Source organism: Misgurnus anguillicaudatus, chromosome 18, assembly GCF_027580225.2.
Source record: "Misgurnus anguillicaudatus chromosome 18, ASM2758022v2, whole genome shotgun sequence".
NCBI lineage: Eukaryota > Metazoa > Chordata > Actinopteri > Cypriniformes > Cobitidae > Misgurnus > Misgurnus anguillicaudatus.
In genome coordinates this window covers 18,238,366-18,260,193 of record NC_073354.2, presented here as the reverse complement: position 1 = coordinate 18,260,193, position 21,828 = coordinate 18,238,366, and the positions used below count along the sequence as shown (strand labels likewise).

The 21,828-nt window shown below is 38.2% G+C and overlaps 1 protein-coding gene across 4 annotated transcripts in view; it reads right to left on the bottom strand.

Moving 5' to 3' along the window:
* Positions 1 to 9,666: 9,666 nt before the first annotated feature.
* Positions 9,667 to 21,828, bottom strand: part of nek1 (NIMA-related kinase 1) — a 39,476-nt gene continuing 27,314 nt past the window's right edge. For all 4 annotated transcript variants that reach the window (XM_073855981.1, XM_073855983.1, XM_073855980.1 and 1 more), the window contains 5 exons: positions 15,428 to 15,567; positions 14,985 to 15,325; positions 14,210 to 14,343; positions 13,335 to 13,467; positions 9,667 to 10,611 (listed from right to left, as the gene is read on the bottom strand). In XM_073855981.1, coding sequence (XP_073712082.1) covers positions 10,598 to 10,611; positions 13,335 to 13,467; positions 14,210 to 14,343; positions 14,985 to 15,325; positions 15,428 to 15,567 — 762 coding nt within the window. In that variant the 3' untranslated portion in view covers positions 9,667 to 10,597. The remainder of the gene's footprint in view (positions 10,612 to 13,334; positions 13,468 to 14,209; positions 14,344 to 14,984; positions 15,326 to 15,427; positions 15,568 to 21,828) is intronic.

Here is a 21,828-nt window from a genome sequence, read left to right as displayed (position 1 = left end):
GAGGGAGGGTTTTCAAAACCACAGCTGAGAGAATACGCGGACTTTTCTGAGGCACTGTAGGATTTGTTAAGGTCATTACAAAACAACTAAATATAAGACAATGGATTCCTTATGTACGTTTAATTACCATTACTTTTTTATCCTACCCTACCCGAAGCTTATTGGATAGCATTTTTACAATGATAAATAGTTTGTTTATAATCAACGCATGCGTCGAATAGTGGTTGAAACCGCAAGAGTTGAGTCATCAAGTCACTTTTTATAAATAATTGTATAATTTAAATATAATTTAAAAATTGTTAAAACATTTAAATAACTATAGCAAGTGGAGAGAGTTAAAAAGGCCATGATTTGCAACTGCAATACCATACTAATTATAGTAATTATGCCGTACACTGTAAAAAGTGAAAAGTTGGATCAACTTAAAAAAAATTACTTCAGTTGGTAACACCTAAAAAAAAATTTTTCAACTTAATTTTTTCACTTTTTAGGTATTACCAATTAAAGTAATTTTTAAAGTTGATCCAACTTTTACTTTTTACAGTGTATAGAGGGTATGCATTGATGTCACATTTACACGTGACCACGCCGGAACTCGCCTTGTTGAGTGGCAAACTTTCAACAAAATGGCTGGTTTTCATAGCGGTTGCTGCGAAAATGCCAGTAAAACTCACTATAATCAGCTTAAAATGAATTTAGTTGGACTTGATGTGGACAATACTTAGTAACATTAGTTATATTTTCCAAGCATCTGTGCTTTATTAGGTTGTTTGTATTGGGAAAAACATTACTTCACTACATTCTAAAGCATAGAATCATACTGTGTATTCTTTAATATTGCATATTAAAATTTATTTAATACCTAATTACATTTAAATTGTGTACTTTTACTTGAGTAAAAGTATGTTCATGTATTTAAATATTAAATGTAAACAAACATATTATTTATGAAATGTAATAGAGTAAAAATTATGACAATAGGCTTTGGAATGTATGTTTTACAAAGAAAAACACGAATAAAAAATACAAATACTTGAAAAAATACGTTTAAGTAGAAAGTAAAAGCTCTGCTTGATAGGGACCCTAGCAACTTGTCAACCCACCTGTGGTCTGTGGATGTTGGCATGAACGACCAATTTACTTCTCCTTTCTGTGTTTTTTGGCAGTTTTTGTAAAACGATAGCTCTGAATTCTTGTTAATCTGTTAGTACAGTCTAACGCACAACAGCTTTTTCCCATTTCGACGCGTTTTCACCATGTTTTCGCCAATGTCACGCTGTACTCAAATGCTGCTGCTCTGTCTTTTGCCACTCAGTGGGCGTAACCGCAGTCCCTCTCGCCGACGCTGACGTCATACCCTCTATAGCATGCATACTGTGCATAATATGCACATTTTCATATACCCAGATGGCCTACTACTATTCTGACAAGATGTAAATTTCAAGCAATATGATATTCCACAATGGGAATACTACTGTATTTCAAGGAATACCCGATCCCGCAATGCACATAAGTGCCATTTAACTTTCCATTTCCAATGGGATTGATGAGCTTAAAGAAATAATAACAACAACATAGAGTCATTATTTTTATCATTGCATAATGCTTATTTTTCACAACATTCTTCTCTGCACAGTTTGCATTAATGTTGTTTATTTAGTATAGTACAAACATAGCTCTATATGTACAAATATCACATGTAGCATTGTTATTCACAAAAGCTTTGCATCTCTCCTCCACCTCATGCTCAAAGGTCAAGTTGCTACATGCACATTGGCACACACAAAGGTTAACATGTAAGTTAAGTTGTCAAAAGATCAACCTGTTACATCACCGGTGTGTAAACTGTGCAAGGGACCTTTTAAAATGACACATCATTCTTACACGGTCCCTGTTGTTTTGTGCACCAAAGGCTGTGATTGTGGTTTATATCAGATCAGATGATTTGCTGATACATAATGGCCAAACACATTTTCAATAGGCAAGCAGAAAGGGTTTCGATTTTTAAACAACTCTCTGCTTTCATCCCACAAAGGCGGGTTTTATAATACAAACTGAAGCCCCGGGCGCTGCTCTTTAAGGTTTTAGGAACTAAAGAATGTTTGAGTGATTCATGACTAAGACTGCCCGAAGGGATAAAAATACTTAAGTGACTAGCGTTTTTGTCTTAAGGTGGCAATATGCCTTATCCGAAAGTAATTTCTTCTGCAGGTTTATACTGTAAAAGCACTAAAGTCAAAAGGAATCACATCATTGGCTTTTTACATCATTGGATCACAATATATCTTGTAGGAATTTATTGCATAAGTCAAGGGTAAGATATAGCCTATTTTTATAAATATGCTACTCGGTCATTGTCCAAAAAGACACTGCACCTTTGTTCTAAGCAAGGTTTATTTACAGCTTAAGCGGTGTTACACAACATTACAGCTGATTTTGAAATTGTCTAGTCCTTTGTCTGCCTGACAATTACAACACAGTTATGAGCTATTTGTGCTCTAAACTAAATAGTGCACATTCTGAAACCAATGTAAATGACTGATGTGCTATAGACTGCAAATGGTTGATTTGAACAGGCTCATGTTCCTATGAGTATGATGAAAGATGTGTACATTAACAGTATTGTTATGTCTTGACTAATGAGAACAATCAATCAGATGAAGAAAAAACAAATGTAGGCAAATGTGTATGAAACATAATAGACGGGTGAGAAAGGAATAGTATTCCAAGCGGAAAGAAAGCGAGAATAATAAAGCTGGTAGATTTATGGTCACACAGCTCATGGATGTCAGATGTGATCCCACTGGAGATGGCAGAAGCCCTCTGGTCATATTTCACTGTTGCTGGGGGTCATTTATCCGAACCCCTAAAGGGAGGGGTAGAGGCTATAAAACCTGGTGCAAATTTCTTGGATAACCCCAGAGGAAAGGCCTGCTTTGATTTATCTCTGACCCCATCACCGATCGGGATTGTTTTGAGCTTGGAATAACAACAATGCAAACCGATCACAAGTGTGTACATGCAAAAACTTGCTTTTGTTACTTTATTACTTTTGTTTCCATAGCTTTATAATGATGCATTCTCCAGAAATGTGTGATGCAAAAGGTTGAAAATGATGCTGTAATACTATAAAGTGTCAGGAAAGTTTATTGGCTAGAAGGAGAAAAAGCATCACGGCCTCACTTATGCTGGTGGGGGTTTTATTTTTCCCGCTAGTGAATTTGTGAACAGCAATTTGCAACCACACACACTCGTGTACTAATGCGCATGCAGTTCTGCCACGTTTGAGACAACAGCTGTGTCGCTGGCAATAAAAAGCATGGGGGGAATAGGAAACAGATAGGGAAAGAGAGAAAGGGGGGACGAGAGAGGAGATGTGACACACAGATTAATGGATTCAGTGATCCTTTGCAGCTTGAACACATCTGTTATCCAAGGCCATGACAACTACTACGACCATCTAAATCTATGAAACTCACTGTATGATGTCAGACACAATAAGTGCATGTATGTTTGTATCAGCTACATATGCCTATTTCAGTTAACACTAAAACAATAATAAAATCATAAATGCATACAGCAACAAAGTATGTAGTAAAAGTGTCAACAGTAACAATGTTTTTACTTGGTCAACAAATAGATTTTTACGTTTAAAGGGACATTACACTTTTTTGAAAATATGCTAATTTTCCAGCTTCCCTATAGTTAAACATTCGATTTTTACAATTTTGGAATCCATTCAGCCGATCTCCGGGTCTGGCGCTAGCACTTTTAGCATAGCTTAGCATAATCCATTGAATCTGATTAGACTAGGGTGGCCATTCGTGCCAGTTCCGCCAGACACGTTTCCGAACATGTTTTCGGGTTTGTTCTCCGGAAGTCGCGTTGCTCGACCGCATACGTCATCGAGGTTCTCACATTTCAGTTAAAATACATTAGAAAATTAAGATTTATTTCTTTAAAGACATACAATCATTGTAGTTTCATTCTTACCTTGAAATGTAACGGTTGCTTTTCTAAAATTAAACCCGAAATATTAAACCTTGATGACGTATGCGGTCGACCAACGCGACTTCCGGAGAACGAATCCGAAAACCAGTTCGGGACGTGTCCGGCGGAACTGGCACGAATGGCCACCCTATTAGACCATTAGCATCGCGCAAAAAATATAACCAAAGTGTTTCAATATTTTTCCTATTTAAAACTTAACTCTTCTGTTTGTGTACTAAGATCGACGGAAATTAAAAGTTATGATTTTATAGGCAAATATAGGACTATACTCTAATTTTGGCGTAATAATCAAGGACTTTACTGATGTAACATGGCTGCAGCAGGCGTAGTGATATTACGCACTGCCCAAAATAAGTCTCCGGCCATTGAAAGTAACCAAGGGGACTATTATCGGGCAGTGCGTAATATTACTACGCCTGCTGCAGCCATGTAACATCAGCAAAGTCCTTGATAATTACGCCAGTTTGAGAGTATAGTTCCTAGCCATATCTGCCTAGAAAATCGCAGCTTTTAAATTTCTGTCCGTCGGTCTTAGTACACAATGTAACTACAGAAGAGTCAAGTTTTAAATATAGGAAAAATATCAAAACTCGTTTATTTTTAGCGCAATGCTAACGCGGTCTAATCAGATTCAATGGATTGTGCTAAGCTATGCTAAAAGTGGTAGCGCCAGACCCGGAGATCAGCTGAATGGATTTCACAACGGTAAAAATCAAATGTTTAACTCTAGGGGAGCTGGAAAATGAGCATATTTTCCAAAAAAAGTGAAGTGTCCCTTTAACACTGAATGTCTTTTGCAAGATTCAACTGGAATGCATATTTACACCCTATATAGTATTGTGACAGGCTCATAATGGTAGATAATGGTGATTTATGAGGCATTAGAAGGCACTGTTCAAGCCTAAGATCAATGTCAATACAATAATCAGGATGATTTGGGGATAAGCACCAAAATATTGGTTGGATCTCTTTGTCTCTATTGTCGTAGATAAGCTGGATTAAGTAAATCTGCAAAGAAAACCCTAAGCCGTGTTTGGCAAGTGTTCATTAAGGTCCTGGATGTTACGAAATGGCTAAAACTGGGAAAAGCCATTTGACATGCCCAACCCAATCCTCCTGTTGCAATAGTGCATATAATAGCACAGGAGATAAACTCAAGGATATGTGATTTATGAGGTCTTTATGAGGTGTTTTGATCACAATACCCTGTTTAAGAATCAAATTAAATATTAGGGGTAGCAAAAACAGACAGGATGAAAGAAAACTCCCATTGTTTAATGTACACAAACACTTCTGCTTTATTTGTCCCTTTCTGAGTCTCTAACACACCCAAATACCTTTATCAATACATAGCCGCATTGTCGATAATCTCACAGCTCGTCCTGTCTCCGGAGGACTTCAGCAGATATTAAATGTTGCGGTGCAGTTTGTCTCCACAGCAGAGACAGTTAACTAGCACAGAGGTTAATGAAAGAGCAGCATCAATCTCCCTTCAGGTGGGGGAGGTTTTAAACTTAACCTAACCTACATTTATAAACCCCCTCAGAGATTGGACATATAAACTAGATCTGTGTTTTAGCTCCCATAGAGAAAAAGACTTGGCAAAATTATAGCTCGAGGCAAAACACTTGTCAGATTAAGCACAAAGCCGTCTATGAAATTTGCGAGATGCACACAAGCGATTCATTCTTGTGCTTGGGCAAATGGAGCATGAATATGTATGTTTTGCATATGCATATATACATAGATCTTCCTCGCGGACTCGCATATCGCCGAACCTCAACCAGGGAGTCAATTAACTCACCCCTGGGATATGATAAATGGCTAAAAGATTTTATAGGAGACTTAGAGGATGGCTGTTCTTGAACGATCCATTCTGCTGTCATCTCATTTTATTCCACTCAACCCATCCGTCACAGATATATCAAACATTCCCATAGTGTGCACGGGCCTTGAATATGATTTGCTTTTCAAGTGACCTTCATGTCCGTGAATCCAAACAACAAGTAGTGTTGGAAAAGTGTTTGTACTTTTGACTCTTTTTGAGTGTTATTAATCTTCAACCAAAAAATAAATCTTAACCCATCACTGTTGGTGAAATCTGAACAGTGCTTTTTAAAAGAAAAGCTTCAATGACAGTCAAGCATAACGTGGTTTGGGGATGTTTTGCAGCATCAGGACCTGGATGTTGTCATTTGGCTCATGTTTAAGAGAATCTCATGGTGCATCCGTTCATAAAACAAGCACAGATGGTTCATGCATACAAGCAGTTCTACCATTATGGTTAAAGAGGTACTGAGGTCGTCTAAAGTGCTAACTTAGGGGGCGTGCACACCAAAGCTTTTACGCCTGCGGCCGGCGCATGTTTTCAATTGATTCCAATGGAAACTTGCCGTTTTTCAAATAAGCCAGCAGCTAGCGTTTTTTTCCGCGCTCGGCGCTGAGCGGCGGGAGTTGAAAGAGATTTAACTTTGAGTGTAAAGCTCCGCTCGTCAATGTCAGTTCTCACACGGCCATCCAATCACAATGGAGGAGGGGCGGGACATTAACACAGCGACCAACCGGCTCACAGCTCAAGTATCAGAGCTACCAAAGTGCTCGGCTGAAAAACAGCTGGCATCCGGCGTCCTCAAGGCGTTTTCAGTCACGTTTAAAAGTTTTGGTGTGTCCAGCCCCTTAAAGGGAAACCAGGCAAGTCTGGGTATTATTTCTCTATGAGCTCCCCCTAGTGTCTGGAAGTAAATGCTTTCAAACACACTGTCGTAAAAACGAACTGTTATCCCTCCCCCCTCGCAACCCATTTTATCAGCTTATTTCCAATCTAGTTATGTCTGTCTATCTAAGTTAGGTAAGTAATATTCCTTTTCAACTGATTTTTTATTTTTATTTTGTTGTCATGCTTAATAGTATTTTTACCGTGAACGACCGATATGAACGAGGCAAACAACTGCTTTCGTGTTTTGTTTTTTATTTGGAGAGTGGGCATGAGAATAATATAATTATAAATAAATAAATAAATAAATAAATAAATATAGACAAGCAAAGGGAAACCATCATTCGTCCAGATGAACTTATAGACCAGGGTTCCCCAAATCTTACCCTGGAGGGCCGGAGCACTACTGAGTTTAGGTCCAACCCTAATCAAACTTACACACCTGTGATTTTCTACTGATCATGAAGACCTTAATTAGCTTGCTCAGGTGTGTTTGATCAGGGTTGGAGCTAAACTCTGCAGTGCTCTGGCCCTCCAGGGTAAGATTTGGGGAACCCTGTTATAGACCTTACTAATATAACATATATATATGTGCCATTCTTCCCGGACGCGTGCGTCCTTGGCCAGGATTTCGGTGCGTCTTCCAGAAGTCGTATTTGTTGACAGCATACGCCATTCAGTTAAAAACATAAGACATGTAGTCGTAGTTTCATTCTTACCTTAAAATGTAACTGTTGCTTTTCTGTAATAATAATAATAATAATCCTCTATGACGTATGCGGTCGACAGATATGACCTTCGGAAGACGCACCCGAAATCCTGGCCAGGACGCGTCCGGGAAAAATGGCACGTATGGTCACCCTAATATATATATATATATATATATATTAGGTCTGAAGCTCTTTTTCTTTTCTTGGAATCTTCCGTCAAGGGTTTTCGCTGCTTCTTCCCCGGCTCTGCCATTTGCAACAATCGCTAGCCGTGTTTCGCTCGCCTGCCTCTGTGTTGTTTGCCGCAAAGTGATCTTGCTTCTAGCGATATCTGAGACTTTGTGAGACTGAAGGACACCGGGTCAGATACAGCGAACTTGCAAGTGGGGTATTCTTCCTACAGACGGTAGGGACGGGCGAGAGAGTCTTCATTCGTCTGGTAATGAGTCATTTAACCATATACCGACTCACGAAGATGATTTATTAACATAAAAATGCTGCCTTGTGTCCCTTTAAACTTCATTCCAACCTATTCTCCAACCCTTCTGATTGCTTTGGTCATTTGTCCATTTCACCAAATACGACCAATAGATGCATTTACTAAGTTAGCGCCTCTACCAGCAGCAGGTGAAACGTAATATATTAGGGAAAATTTTTTTATTTTGGGGTATAATTTTGCTATGTACTGGGATAAGATTTTCAATTTAAACCGCTAGGATTAATTGTATTTTATTACACGTTACACTATTCAGGCATTTAGGGCACATAACGTACCCATTTATTTATTATATGATATAAACACAGCTCACAAAACAGTCACAACTTTTTAAAAATGTACTTAAAATATTTCAAGTGTATCGAGGTCAAACTAACAATTTATTTGAAGAAAAGATGACAATCCGCTAAATATCAGATCCGGTGTAGACTGATTCAAAAACTGCTGCCAGAAGAAGCGATGATATGTCATCTATGATTGTAACCAAACCAATCAGGGACCCAATTGACTTCCATATTATTATTTTTTCCTACTATGGAAGTCAATGGATCCTCTGATCGGTTTGGTTACAAACATTCCTCAAAATATCTTCCTTTGTGTTCATCAGAACGAAGAAATTATACCGGTTTGTAACAACATGACAGTGAGAAAATTATGACAGAATTTTCATTTTTTGGGTTAACTATCCCTTTAAGATGGCAAACACTTCTTTTACAACCTACATTTCCTTGGGCAATAGTAAAATGGGTATTTTTGATGACAGTTAACTGCATTGCCTTTTTAATTGAAAGCATTTCCGAATAAACATTATTCGTAACGGTGCGATTTATGACTCTCTGTCATTTCGAAAATTGCAGCACAATATTCCCCGTTAAAATTAAAAGGCAGCTCACACTCAGACGAGAGCAAAACGCAGCCATGAAAATAAAATAAAAATCTATTCTTTCATCCATCAGTGCTTTCACTCCTCCAGCACGGCGGGATTAATTCTCCACCATCTTTTCCCATAGGATCAGGTACCTTTATTTGCATAGCATGGCCCATCAAAGAACCACAATTAACTGTGACGATGAGTATAAAATGACAGACTATTGAGTTTATTGCCGACCAAAGCGCGAAATGGAGTGAGAAATGAAAGGCAAATTGATATGCACAAATCGCAGAAAATTGTTTGCTGTTTAATTGTATTGCAAAGATGCAGTGGAGATGGAGTTTGAATGCAAATTGCTTAGCTTATACACACACACATATACAGGTATACAGCCAGAGTGATCATCACCTACTATTATTGCTGATTAAGGTTGTCCAAGTGATTTAACAATGCTTCCCTATACACAATCAGAATACTTTAAATAGCTCAGAATACAAATGAATGAACTGTCAGGCTCTTCATTTAATAGAGAGAACAACATGACTCATCTACCCATATAAATTATTTGGCAAAGTCATACACACCCACAATAGTCTGTGGTTGTCTGGGAATGTATGGGTGTTCTCTGATAAAAGGAAACCCCTACACGCTTCCAGCCAAATCATGTGACAGCTGCATGATTGCAACTTGATTGACAGCTCACACGGCCAATCAGGTTCAAAACAGGCAAAGAAAATCCCTCTCAAATAGGTGGCTGAAAATAGATTTTGGCAACCGATTTCAGCTCAGCTGTTTCGCATCCAAACCGCATCTGTCACTTCCAAACTCTCACACGCAAGCACACCAAATACCCACAAGCAATGCATTCTCTCGAAAATGTAGGTTTTAATTCTCAGTACAAATATACACAACATGCAATCACACAGTAATATTGTTCGCAAATTATTTAACAATTGCTTTAGAATGCTATACATTTTTTTTTCTGTACACTTTCAAGTACCACATTTGCCAGCGACTAAAATGAGAAAACCATTTCAGCATACCCAGCTGGAGGTGCAGCTGCGTACAACATGCACGAAGCATTTAAAATGCCTGTCGTAAACCCAAAATAACACCAAACGAAGCACGCTATTGTATAGTTGCTCTTTATATGCATAGTACTCCCCACGATCTCTTTTAGCAGTTCCTTCACATCCCAAAATGACGGTTTACTGGTGAGAAATCTTAAGAGGTGATATAATTTAATGTAAACCGTTACTTTAGTAAAAAGTACAAAAAGTACTTAAAAAAACAAAAAAAAAGACGGGTCTGTAGTTGTCTGAGGTAGACAGCTGCGTAAAACCTGCTGTCTGTTGTGCACGAGTACCTGAAACTGGGCAGATGATTGACCTCCGACCCCCAAAACTAGACCTCCCAAGCCAGTCAAGAGCCTTAAAAAGCAGTTTTCATGGCTTCAGCTGTTAGTAAATACAGCACAGAGCAGCAATTTAACATACAGTCTGTCAACAGCTAGTGGGACACACTTCTTACTTTTCCCTCATCTGCTAACACTCTGCTACGCTTTGGTTAAATATTACCCACAGTACATTTATACGCACAAAAGTTACTTAGGATATGGAAGTAGAAGTACAATCGAACCGTAGACCGTAAACGGCCCGTGCTTGAGTGGCCCATTTCCCCCCCTTCACCCCATCCTCTACAAGCAGCACCTCCTCGGTCTGTCAGAGTGCATCATGGGAACACTTCAGCCTGCCAGCAGATTGTCCAAGGCTGCCATTGGCACGGATGAATAACTCCTATTCATCATTATCTGAGAAAGAGAGAGCGAGAGAGAGGCACAAGAAAAAGAAAACTGTTAGGAAAGACTGACTTATACGACCTGAAGAGATCTGAAGAAAACATCCAGGCTATATTTCTCATGTCAGAGGTCATGTTAAAATCAACAACAACGATCCCTCGACGCATATTGTAAATGCCAGGAATACCCTCACATTACTGCACTCAATCTGCTCTAAGCAATGCAGCATGTCTTGTATCATTCGGTCTATGAACTTAAAAACAGGAGAAAAATAACTACGAGGGAGCTTGAGGCACATGCGCACATAAAAAGAGTTAGGAAATTGATCGCGCAACAGGAAGATGCGTTTGAGCCATGCCCGAACAAAGAAAGAGGCAGCGTGTCAATTTATCTCTTTATGAATTTGTGTGTGTGTGTGTTCTCTGAAGTGCTTGATATACTGCAGTGGATGAAATAGCTGCACTTTCGTACACCCACTCCTATCATTGATCTATTTCTACAGAGATCAGGCTGTAAATTAACTTGTAAATATGTCTTTGCAGGATTGTGTGAGACAAAGAACATCAAATGGCTTCATACAGAAGAGTGCAAGAACAGATCAGACTGTCAATGTGGATATTATTTAATATATACTATGTACTGAATACGCCATCTAAATTTAGAATACAATTGTATAATTGTGATTTATTTGAATGAATCAGCATTTACTGTTAGTATTTGCTGAAAAAAGTCTTCAATTGAAGATCATTTACAAAGATTACCTTACCTTTGGAATAAAAAGATTAGTGTTAATACTATAAGAAGAGTTTGGTTCCAAAATGCGATAAACCCTATTTTAAAAAATTAGTTACCGCCAAAATCAGTATTGTATCTGGTCAGTATTAAAAAGTAAATTCTTAATTTTACGCAAAATCCAATATCTGCTGTGTTATTCTGTCATCTTTTCTCCAAACCGCAACAAACGCCAGTCCTCCTTCTCTGCAGAATGCAATAAATCCGATTAACCAATCACAGCGCACCATTCCACGCATTGTAAACAATAATGGTGGCGCTTTGAATACACACAGAATCCTAGTTTTCCTCATCTACTTTGTGATCAACAAACAAACAAAAACAAAATAGTCATTTTGATGGCATTGATAAACCTGTGGTGGATTTCTGTGGCGGTGGAAGAAACTTAAGCCATCAAAATCGAATAATTTACGTGAGAGGCACTCGGACGAAGGAAAAATGACGGCTGTTGCTGGTTCTCTCGTGACTGCATCAAGCTTCTGTCATGCTAACACATTGACCCCAGGTGATCTTATAAAAAACTTTACATTCTTTTACTGGAAGTCAATGAAAATCGATCAGGACCAAAACATTTTACAGCTGATCGCTATCAAAAAAGTTCAGCGACGACGCCCCAAAGATGACAGCAGCAATGGCAGTGTTCTTAATATGACAAAGTAAGTGTTGATTAATGCTATTAATGTTTTTTTTTAATCAGTTTATAAAACGGTTAGTTCCAATCCTTGATTCTGATTGGTCAATAGGTGTGCTTTATTCATGATAAAACACGGCTATGACCGCTTCGCCCAACGGTTCTGTTTATTACTGCACCCTTACGGCGCATTCACACGGGGCGTCAGCGTTAACGCTTAACGGAAGGCTTGTCTGAAGCGTGGCCAATCACAGTGGCCGCTACACATGCTCCGTTCTTCCATAAACGTAATTGGCTGGCTTTGTCTAGGTAATTTGCATAAGGCGATCTGATTGGATGACGCACGCGTTGCCGCTTGAAAAGTTGAGAAATGTTCAACTTTTGCCGCGAGCAACGGGACTGACGCGGCGCCGACGGATCCACAATTCAGTTCGGCAACGCATGACGTCACCCATTAAAAGTGAATGGGAAGCGTTAACGCTGACGCCCCGTGTGAATGCGCCGTTAGCAACACCCTCAGCAACCACACATATCGGTTTGTTGCTTTTATTTGAGCTTTCATGCATATTACACATTGGAACACATTTTTTTCATGGTCAGGGACTATTTTTTTCTAGCGGGAGGATGCTTTTATTGATTTAACTTCATGAAATGCAATAATATTTTTTTTTTACTTTAATATTGTGTGGTAACCGTTTTATAAAAGCAATAAGGTACTTGAGGCAAGTGCTGTATCGTGAATAAGTAACGGCTGAAGGGGTTGCAGCCCTTCAGCCATTACTTATTCACGATACAGCACAGCCTCTCGTACCTTATTGCTTTTGTATACCATGAGTCAACTAAATGAATATAACATGGCAAAGATGCGCATTTATATATTGATTTAATAGATTTATAGCTTTTTATTTTGAAAAAAAAAATATATTGGATTTATTCGCATTTTGCAGAAAAAATAATACATTTTTATAATAAATCTTTGAAAATCAAATTATGGATTTGAATTTTTTATGTTATTATAATCTAAAGATGCTATGTGAAAGTTTGTAACAGAAAATAGAGGTTTTCATCTTGTCACTTTCTTGGTATAGAAAACACATTATTACCCAAATTAGTCAAAACGGAATTATTGCGTTTTGGAACTAAACTCTGCATATATTATTATATTCAGTATTACAGTTGCAACCCATATGTGCAATAAGTGACAAATATAGCTCAAATTAAATGGCTCTAGTAGTAAAAACGATTACATAATTTATGTCAGATGATATATTTTTTTATAACATTAACAAACCCACTATAGCCTACACTTTACCTTCTTGGTAAGCTCCATCTGCCATCACCAATTGAAGGATTTTAGAATAAAGGTGCTGATGCTGGGTTCCCAAAATGCTTTGCACCATGCTGGAGCCCATTTCAATGTTCTCATCTTCATCTTCGTGGATGGCCTATCAGAAAGAACACACAAAGGAGCTTACATAAAATAATAATATGTGACCCTGGACCACAAAATAATCAGTCATAAGGGTCCATTTTTGGTTTAAAATTAGGATTTATACATTATAAAATTAGGAATCTGAGGGTGCAAAAAATACCTTTAAAGCTGTCTAAATTAAGTCCTTAGCAACACATATTATTAATATTATTATTACCAATACATTTTTGATATATTTACAGTCAGAACTTTACAAAATATCTTTATTAAACATGATATTTACTAAATATCCTAATGATTTTTGGCATGAAAAAAAGTATTTTATTGTTGGCTATTGCTACAAATATACCAGCGTGACTTATGACTTGTCTTGTAGTCTCAATATTTTCATCTCCAAATATTTCAAATCATGAAGTGATCAGAGATTTAAAGCGGTTTATTGCTATATAAAAACATTTTTAAGGATATGTATTCATTCTTAAAGGCCGAGGACAACATCTGTATCTAATGAAGCAGTATTTCCCAGAAAGAATTCGACAAACAAAATACTTATGTCCTATTTTATAAGCACTTGGCTGCATTGTTATTGGTGAAGGGCGACCACTAGACCTCCCAGATATGCAGTATTTCCACAACACACTGCATTGAGCGCAAAACCACTGAATGTCCCTGGAGACATGGTGAAAGCTGTCATTTCATGTAGATCTGATCTTGAACCAGTCACTGTAAAAAATATGAATTGAAAAAAATCAGACCTTGATTTTGTTGTAGGCTTGGATGAAATTCTCAAATCCCATCGCCTGCTCAAGATTGAACCGCAACTCCTCCAGGCGACTGAAGATGCTGTCCTGCTGCTCTAGATCTTCATCATCATCTTCCTCACTGTCATCTGCATTCAGACAGGACACAGAGATGCAGATATACCACAAATCAATCAAAAAAGCTTTGCACAGCTAAACAATATGATTGTGTGGTGAAATATTGGCCAATAGAATGCTGACCTGTTTTATTTGCAAACATCATTCCACACAGTAGTCATTCAAAGCCCATCAATCATCAGTTTTTTTTTTATTAAACCCGAACAATATCTTTAGCTCAATAAACACAGCACCTGCTTTTATTGCTATAGTGATCACAGCAATAAAGTTTTGTTGCGTTGTTTGTAAATGCAGTTAGCTGTGGTGTGTTATGCTTTGTCTGTGGATGCATTTAGCCATTGTGTTAATGGATGTACAGTAGTTCGCTGTTGTGTAATGATGTTTTTGTAAAGCCAGTTCGCTATTGTGTTTTGTTTGGTCTGTGGATGCAGCTAGCCACTATGTTATGTTGTGTTTGTCAATGCAGTCAGCTGTTGTGGTACATGATACAGTGACTTGTTGTGTTGTTGTTTTATGGATGCAGTGATCTGTTGTATTGTGTTAATGAATGTTATGTTTGTAGATATACAGCCAACTTTTGGGTTGAGCCATGTTTGTATCATAATTCTTATTCAGTTTATGTAGCCATAATTACGGATGAAGTTGTCATTACCTGAATGCCACTCCTCGTTGAGCTGTCCTTCACTGCTGTTTTGCTCTTCATCTTCCTCAACATCCATTCCATCAGTTAGCAGCTCACCTGCCTCCTCCTCATCATGGCCAACATCATCTTCGTCTTTAACCATCCCATTGCAAACCTCCAGAGGAGGCTCAGGACTGTGTTTATCACCCACACCAGCCAGTCCATTAACACCAGCTGGTTCTTCATCAGCAGGACTCCCATTGGATTCACCACCACCATCATCTTCCTCTTCATCATCGTCACTGCGCTGCTCCTGGAGAAGCCTCTCCATAGATGCTCTGAGCTCTCTCAAATCATCATCATCGTATACACTAAGAGTCAGAGAGAAAGTGTCAGTAAGTGTAGTGTAGGTCATTGCAGTTGTGTGTGAGCAGGTTTACATGCATATACATGTAGATCTGTGTTTGTCTTACTCTTCAGTTTCAGATGGCTCATCTCCTTTGTCCTCCAGATCCTCAACCTCCAGGTTGTTTTCAGGAGCGACAGAACCTTCAGGTTCTGCAGCATCATTGAAGACTTTACTGAGGTCTGGCAATGAGCACGTTCTCAGCATCTAAGATACAACGCACACAAAAATGATTAGGGAATAACACCTATATGTCTTTTAAAGGGGTCATAAAAGATTTTTCTCGTATTTAGAAAATAAAGACTTTAACATGGAGCTCCCGATAAACGCGATAATGATTTTAAACGGAAGATATAGGCACATTATATGTTCATCAAATACTTCACTTAAAATCTGCTTAATCCCAGCTTCAGGTAATTCAGAAATACCACTTTGTTGTAAAAAACATGTCAGACACACTTAGAGGGTTTTGCATCTGAGCTTATGTGTGTCTATTCAGTAATACAGAATGGCATTTTCATTCTTGGACTCGCATGTGAATTGTAGGACTGTCAGTGAAGCAAGCAGTGAATGTGTCATAAATGTGAGAAGTTTTCAACTAATGCAAATTAGAAGTGAAAAAAATTGAGCAGCAGCCAATTTCTGTGAGCAGTGACGCCTGCTTTTCAAAAGCTGCTGATGGTGCTGTAGTTTCGGCTGTAAATTACATTAGCAATTTACATACTGTGCTTAACCTTGAGTTAGTTTCTAATTAAACCCCGCTTTTAACCCTGATCTAGAAACATTTAACACTCGTGACCCTGAGTTTACATTTTCAAAGTATGTAAAATCCTGCTGTGAAAATATTTAATTCAGATCTCAAATGAAGTTTAAAGGAATACCAATTGTATACTTTAAAATAAAATGTATATTTTCCGGCTATAAATTTGCATATATGACCCTACCTGTAAAAACCCACTTATTTTTTATGATTTTTTTCTGTTTTGTACAAAAACCACCCCACATAATGTAAAAAAAAACATTCTGTGAAAATATATAACCTTGATATCTTTAATACCAACTGATTAAGGTCATGTCAAAGATATATATATATATATATATATATATATATATATATATATATATATATATATATATATATATATATATATATATATATATATATATATATATATATATATATACACTGTGCCATACATGTTTTGCCCTAAGATGCACACAAACACCGGTATTGTTTTTTTGTAAGTTATGTTTGTAAAAACAACTTAAATTTCATGGATTACTCTAAACCCTGTCCAGGAAACTGCCCCATATGAGACTTTAGCCTGGATTTCACAATAAAGGGTCACATATCTAAATAGACTATTACGTGAACTAAGATACCAGAATAGCCAAAAATAATTATGGCTTGTGACATCACAGACATGAGTATATTAACATACAACCACCCATGTCCAAAAATTAGCATTAGGGATCTAAATTTTCAAGATGTTTCTTCAAACTTGTCATCCTGGTTAAGGTAACACTTGTGTGTCTGCATACTGAACAATCCCAATTTTAGTAAGGAGCAGCCAAAGGTTATTTTTAACCTGTTCCCTGATCATTTCATTCCGACCTTCAGAGTTTGTGCAGCACATTTCAGGCAGATTGTTTTGGGAACCTGTCACAATGCAATGCAGCAAAAAGGATGCAGCAGTGACAACTATCTTAAAGGCACAGCAACAGCTAAAGAGTAAGGGATGAGTGACGCAGGGATGAGATATTTTTGTAGGCCAACCCTGGAAGTTAGCAGGACACTGGTTCCCTGGCTAAAAAGTTTTCCCATAGCCTTTTGGATTATTGCAAAAAAATAAGCTTCGTGTTTGACAAAAGTTTATGACAATTACATCTTTTGTGATGCAAACAACTTTTATGAATTTTGAGGTCTAAAAAAGTCTTTGTTAGCTCCAAAACTTCTCTACCGATTGAAAAGCTAAATCTTTTGGTATTTTTAAATCTCGGCTTAAAACAAATTTTTTTAGGTTAGATTTGAATTGATTTATTGCAGTGGCGGCTCATGACTGCTCATCCGAGGGGCGCAAATTCAAAATATGTGTTTGGAGTGTCATATGTGTCGCTTGCGTTTATGTGTTTGTTGTGTCATGTGAACCATGTGCATCACGTGCCCTGTCAAAACAAGTGCCCGCCGCACACGGGTCAAAACCATTTATGATAAAAGAGACGCTCACATTCACAAAATACACACAAGACACTCACTTAACAGTAAACTCTGATTACGCATGAGATTATGCGAGCATCTCCTTATCATAAACCCTTTAGACGCGTCTGCAGCAGGCACCCACCTTGACAAGACACATGATGAACACAAGATCTCTTGACGCGCAGAACACATATTTTGAAACTATGAACCACACACACATGACGGGCTACATACATGTTATGACGAACTTCGCACCGAGCGCCCTCAAAAAAAGAAGTCACTGGTCGCCACTGATTTATTGTCTTTAAAGCTCACACAATACACACTGTTTCTGAATTTCTGATGTTAATCTGAAGTACCTATAGAGTAGTATTACATCCTTTATATCTCCGAAGAGTAGTATAATCAGATTTATAAAAGAAAGACTAGCTTTACCGAATCTTTCTGATAACGTACGAAAAACTGAAGAAGGAGGAGTTACTACCGCGGGAGGAGTGAGTACGAGTCATGCAACACTAAACAACACTGTTTAACTTATGATTCACTACATGTTCGTGTCATTTATATAATATGCTCGTGCCTATTTCCAACATAAGACAGAAGTCTTACTTACCGCATGCAACTCATGACCCGGTTGGGACATTTCAATGAAATCCAGCGCAAAAACACACGCAAAACTCAGCTGCTACCCCAGATAATAAACTATATCCATTGTTTCCATAAGGCTGGCTTTCTTCTTACATCCAAAAACACACTTCTTCTTTCGTGCCATTGTTGAGTTTTGAAAATAAACAAAGCTGTCGCGTGATATGATGTTTGCAAGTTCTAGTGTCTCCCGCTGATTGACGGGTGGGCGGGGTTTTCCGGGGGAAGTGCCCATATAAAGAAGTGATACGTATAGAAACCCCTGAAACGTCAGTTGGACCTGTAATTGAAAAAAAACTTTCAGAAAATTCTACGAACCCTGGCGAAGTGCATTCGGCACAGAAATACTCTGTAACACCCCCAACTGCTTTTTTGACACTTTGCCTATGTTTAGCATTAGGAAACAACTTTTAAACAATGTTAATAAGTCAGAACGCATGAAATACAATTGAACCACCCCTTTAAACAAGAGCTTATTTTTGCTATAATGGGCTTTTTAGTGAGGGAACCAGTGTCCCTGCAGCACCCTTTTTACATCTTAGTCTAGTAGTCTCACAACACAAAAGTTGTATCTTATGAAAGCTACAATTGTTTTAAATCCAATTTTCCCAAACACTCCCTTCGTCTCCATTGGCGGAAAAAAATCATTACTCCTACATGAAGCTGTCTGCGAAGTTCAACCTTGCAATAAACCTTGACTATAATAAGTGGGCATTTACAAATAATTTAAAATATGGTCCCTTTCATCACCTTCAATTGGAATAAAATGGCTCAAGCACACTTACAAAGCTCCAATTTGAAGTTGCTGAATCTGAATCGTGTGCGAGAATAAAAGCGCTAACTATTAAACACCCAGCAGGAACTTAAAATTCTCTCCACAGAGCAGAGGAGGGTTTTAATATCAGTGCAGTCATCCATCTCTAACACTGCCGATGGTACAGAGCGGCACTGTGTTCTCTCACTTGTGCAGTACACAGAAGTGCTAACCTACTGATTAAACACACTCGCAGTCTGCTCTGAGAAAGTCCAAAGTTAATGTGTGTTTGTGTGTGCGAGGGTTTGGTGTAAGCAACCTGAAAGGCCAAATGCACGTTGTGTTTGGGAAAGTGTGGGCACGGGTGTGAATGTTAATATGCCTTTTTTGTGAAGGCAAAGTGTGTGTGTGTGTGTGCGCCTGTGGGTAAAAACGTACTCGGGGTAGAGCGAAGCCCTTAGGTTTACTGGCGTATCAAGGATGTGGAAGAATCACATTAATAACGCTCCACTCAGGAGCTCAAACACATACACACACACACACACGGCAATGGCCCGAGGCACATCTACACTCATACATATGCCAACCCCTGCATGCACACACCATTGTGTGCGCACAAACACAAAATTGAGTATGGGGAAAACAAATCACCACGTATAAAAGTGTGATGTACAATACTCTGCTAAGTGTTACACATTATCAGAGACTGCAATCTGTTTCTCCTGTGATAGCACTGTCTTATCTTCCATTTATCTTTTCCTTCCAGTCTATCTCTTGCTCTCTCCCTGTCTATATAATGAGTGTGATATATGGCAGCAGTGAGGTTCTCATTACTATGCTCTGGTATGACTCTAATGTCCTTTTATTATACACGCAGACACGTAAACACGTTTCACAGTCCTCTGTACATTACCTGGCTGCTCATATAGTAAAATAATGCATCTAAGGTCTGTTTAACATAGTGCATGAGTAGTACTTATTTATTTTGGCACCCATGTTGAAAGATTCACACTGCCTGCGTAAGCAGCGCTGTGCTGAGTTGCAAGAGTGCAGTCGTGAGTTATTTTTACTGCATAATGCACATACCTTAGTTTTTGCAATCAAGCATTGTAAACTAATAGAGTAAACTACTCGCACAGTGTTTAAAGGGCACCTATTATGCAACATCCACTTTTACAAGGTGTTTGGAGATTAATGTGCGTTGCCAGTGTGAACACAATCGCCCAATAAAGACAAAAATCCACCCAGTACTTTTTTTAATTCCCATTAAACCAAAGCAGTTTTATTAGATATGCCATTTTGATTCTCTTGTTAATGTGATGTCACCCTGATAAAACAAGCCCACCGAACGACAGTACGGCATTGCCACAGTTTCTGCAATCAGCGAGTTGTACGTTGTCCACCATGTCTCAGACTGTATTTACAGGAATCAGATCTATTTTAACTGAAAGAACTCGCTGTGTCTTTTGATAAGGGAGTGCGGAGAAGTAGCTCATTTGCATTTAACTCATTCCCTGCCAGCCATTTTTTTTTTAAAGTTGCCCGCCAGCATTTTTTGTGATTTTCACAAGTTTCACAACATAATTTCCAGGAAATTTTTCTTCTAAAAATATATAAACATACAAATACATCAAATGAAAGAACAGACCCTCTGCTTTCAAACAAACAAACAAACAAACAAACAAACAAAACGGGGGGAAAAAAGTTTCATCCTATCATCCCACTTTCATCCTAACGTTCCATCTATATTTTTTTCTCTGTTTATAAACTCTTAAATATGGGTATTTTTCTTCAAAAATACAAATTTCTTAGCAAAAAGCTGAAATAATTGCATTTTTGTGAAGAAATTTTGTTAAGCTTTGTTTATACTCGCGCTTTGTTCCGTCACTCGAGTCTCCGCTGAACGTGTGCGCATCTCAACCAACAGACGAGGTGTTTATAGCCGACGCGCTCGCAATTGCACTATTCTTTTAACCGCCAGGGGGCGACGCGAGCAATCAAGTCAAAAACAAACACAAAGAAGAGGATAGAAGTCGTCGTCGGCTGGAACAACCCTGATGCTTCTAACATCAGAGCTTAATATATAAATATGAAAACATAAAACAACAATCTCTTAAATATGTCTTTAATGAAATGATAATGTTTAATAATGTTTAACAAACGGTACAGACATCTTAAGTTTGTATTTTATTCCTTGTCCAATGGTTCATTCAATACAAATATAAGCCAAAAATTCTGAATTGTATGAAAAAAAAATGTGTACAGTGTTAAACTACAAAGTTTCCATACTTGTCAGATAAATAGTACATGCATTGTTTTGCATGGATTGATCAAAGATATACATCACAGGCTTGCCTGACCAGACAGAATTGCCTTGAGTTCAGTCATTTTTGGATGCGGAGCCGCGTGTGGATACAAAAATTGCTGTGCACATCTCCACGCAAAATGGGGTCTCGTGCACCTAATGTGCACTCAACCGCCAACTCTGCTTTGACGTCATTTTTGCTGTGCGTACGCGTTGAATATAAACAAAGCTTTAGGGGTGTAACGATTAACCGTGCAAATGCGTGTTTTCTCAATGAATGAATTTGAATGAATTACGGTGAAATCCCGGCACATCCAAAAGCCAGGGGGCGCGCTCTGCATGAGTGTCTCCGTTCAGCTTTCAAACCATACTCAAACACAAAGAAATTATTTCTTATACAAATGAGTATAAGTGATCTATGGGATATTTGAGCGGAAAATTCACATACACATTCTGGGCACACTTGAGACTTATATTACATCTTGTAGAAATGGGCATAATAGGTAACCTTTCCTTACAAGTTTAGAAATTTGAGTTAAGACGAGGAAATAATTTGTTGCTAAA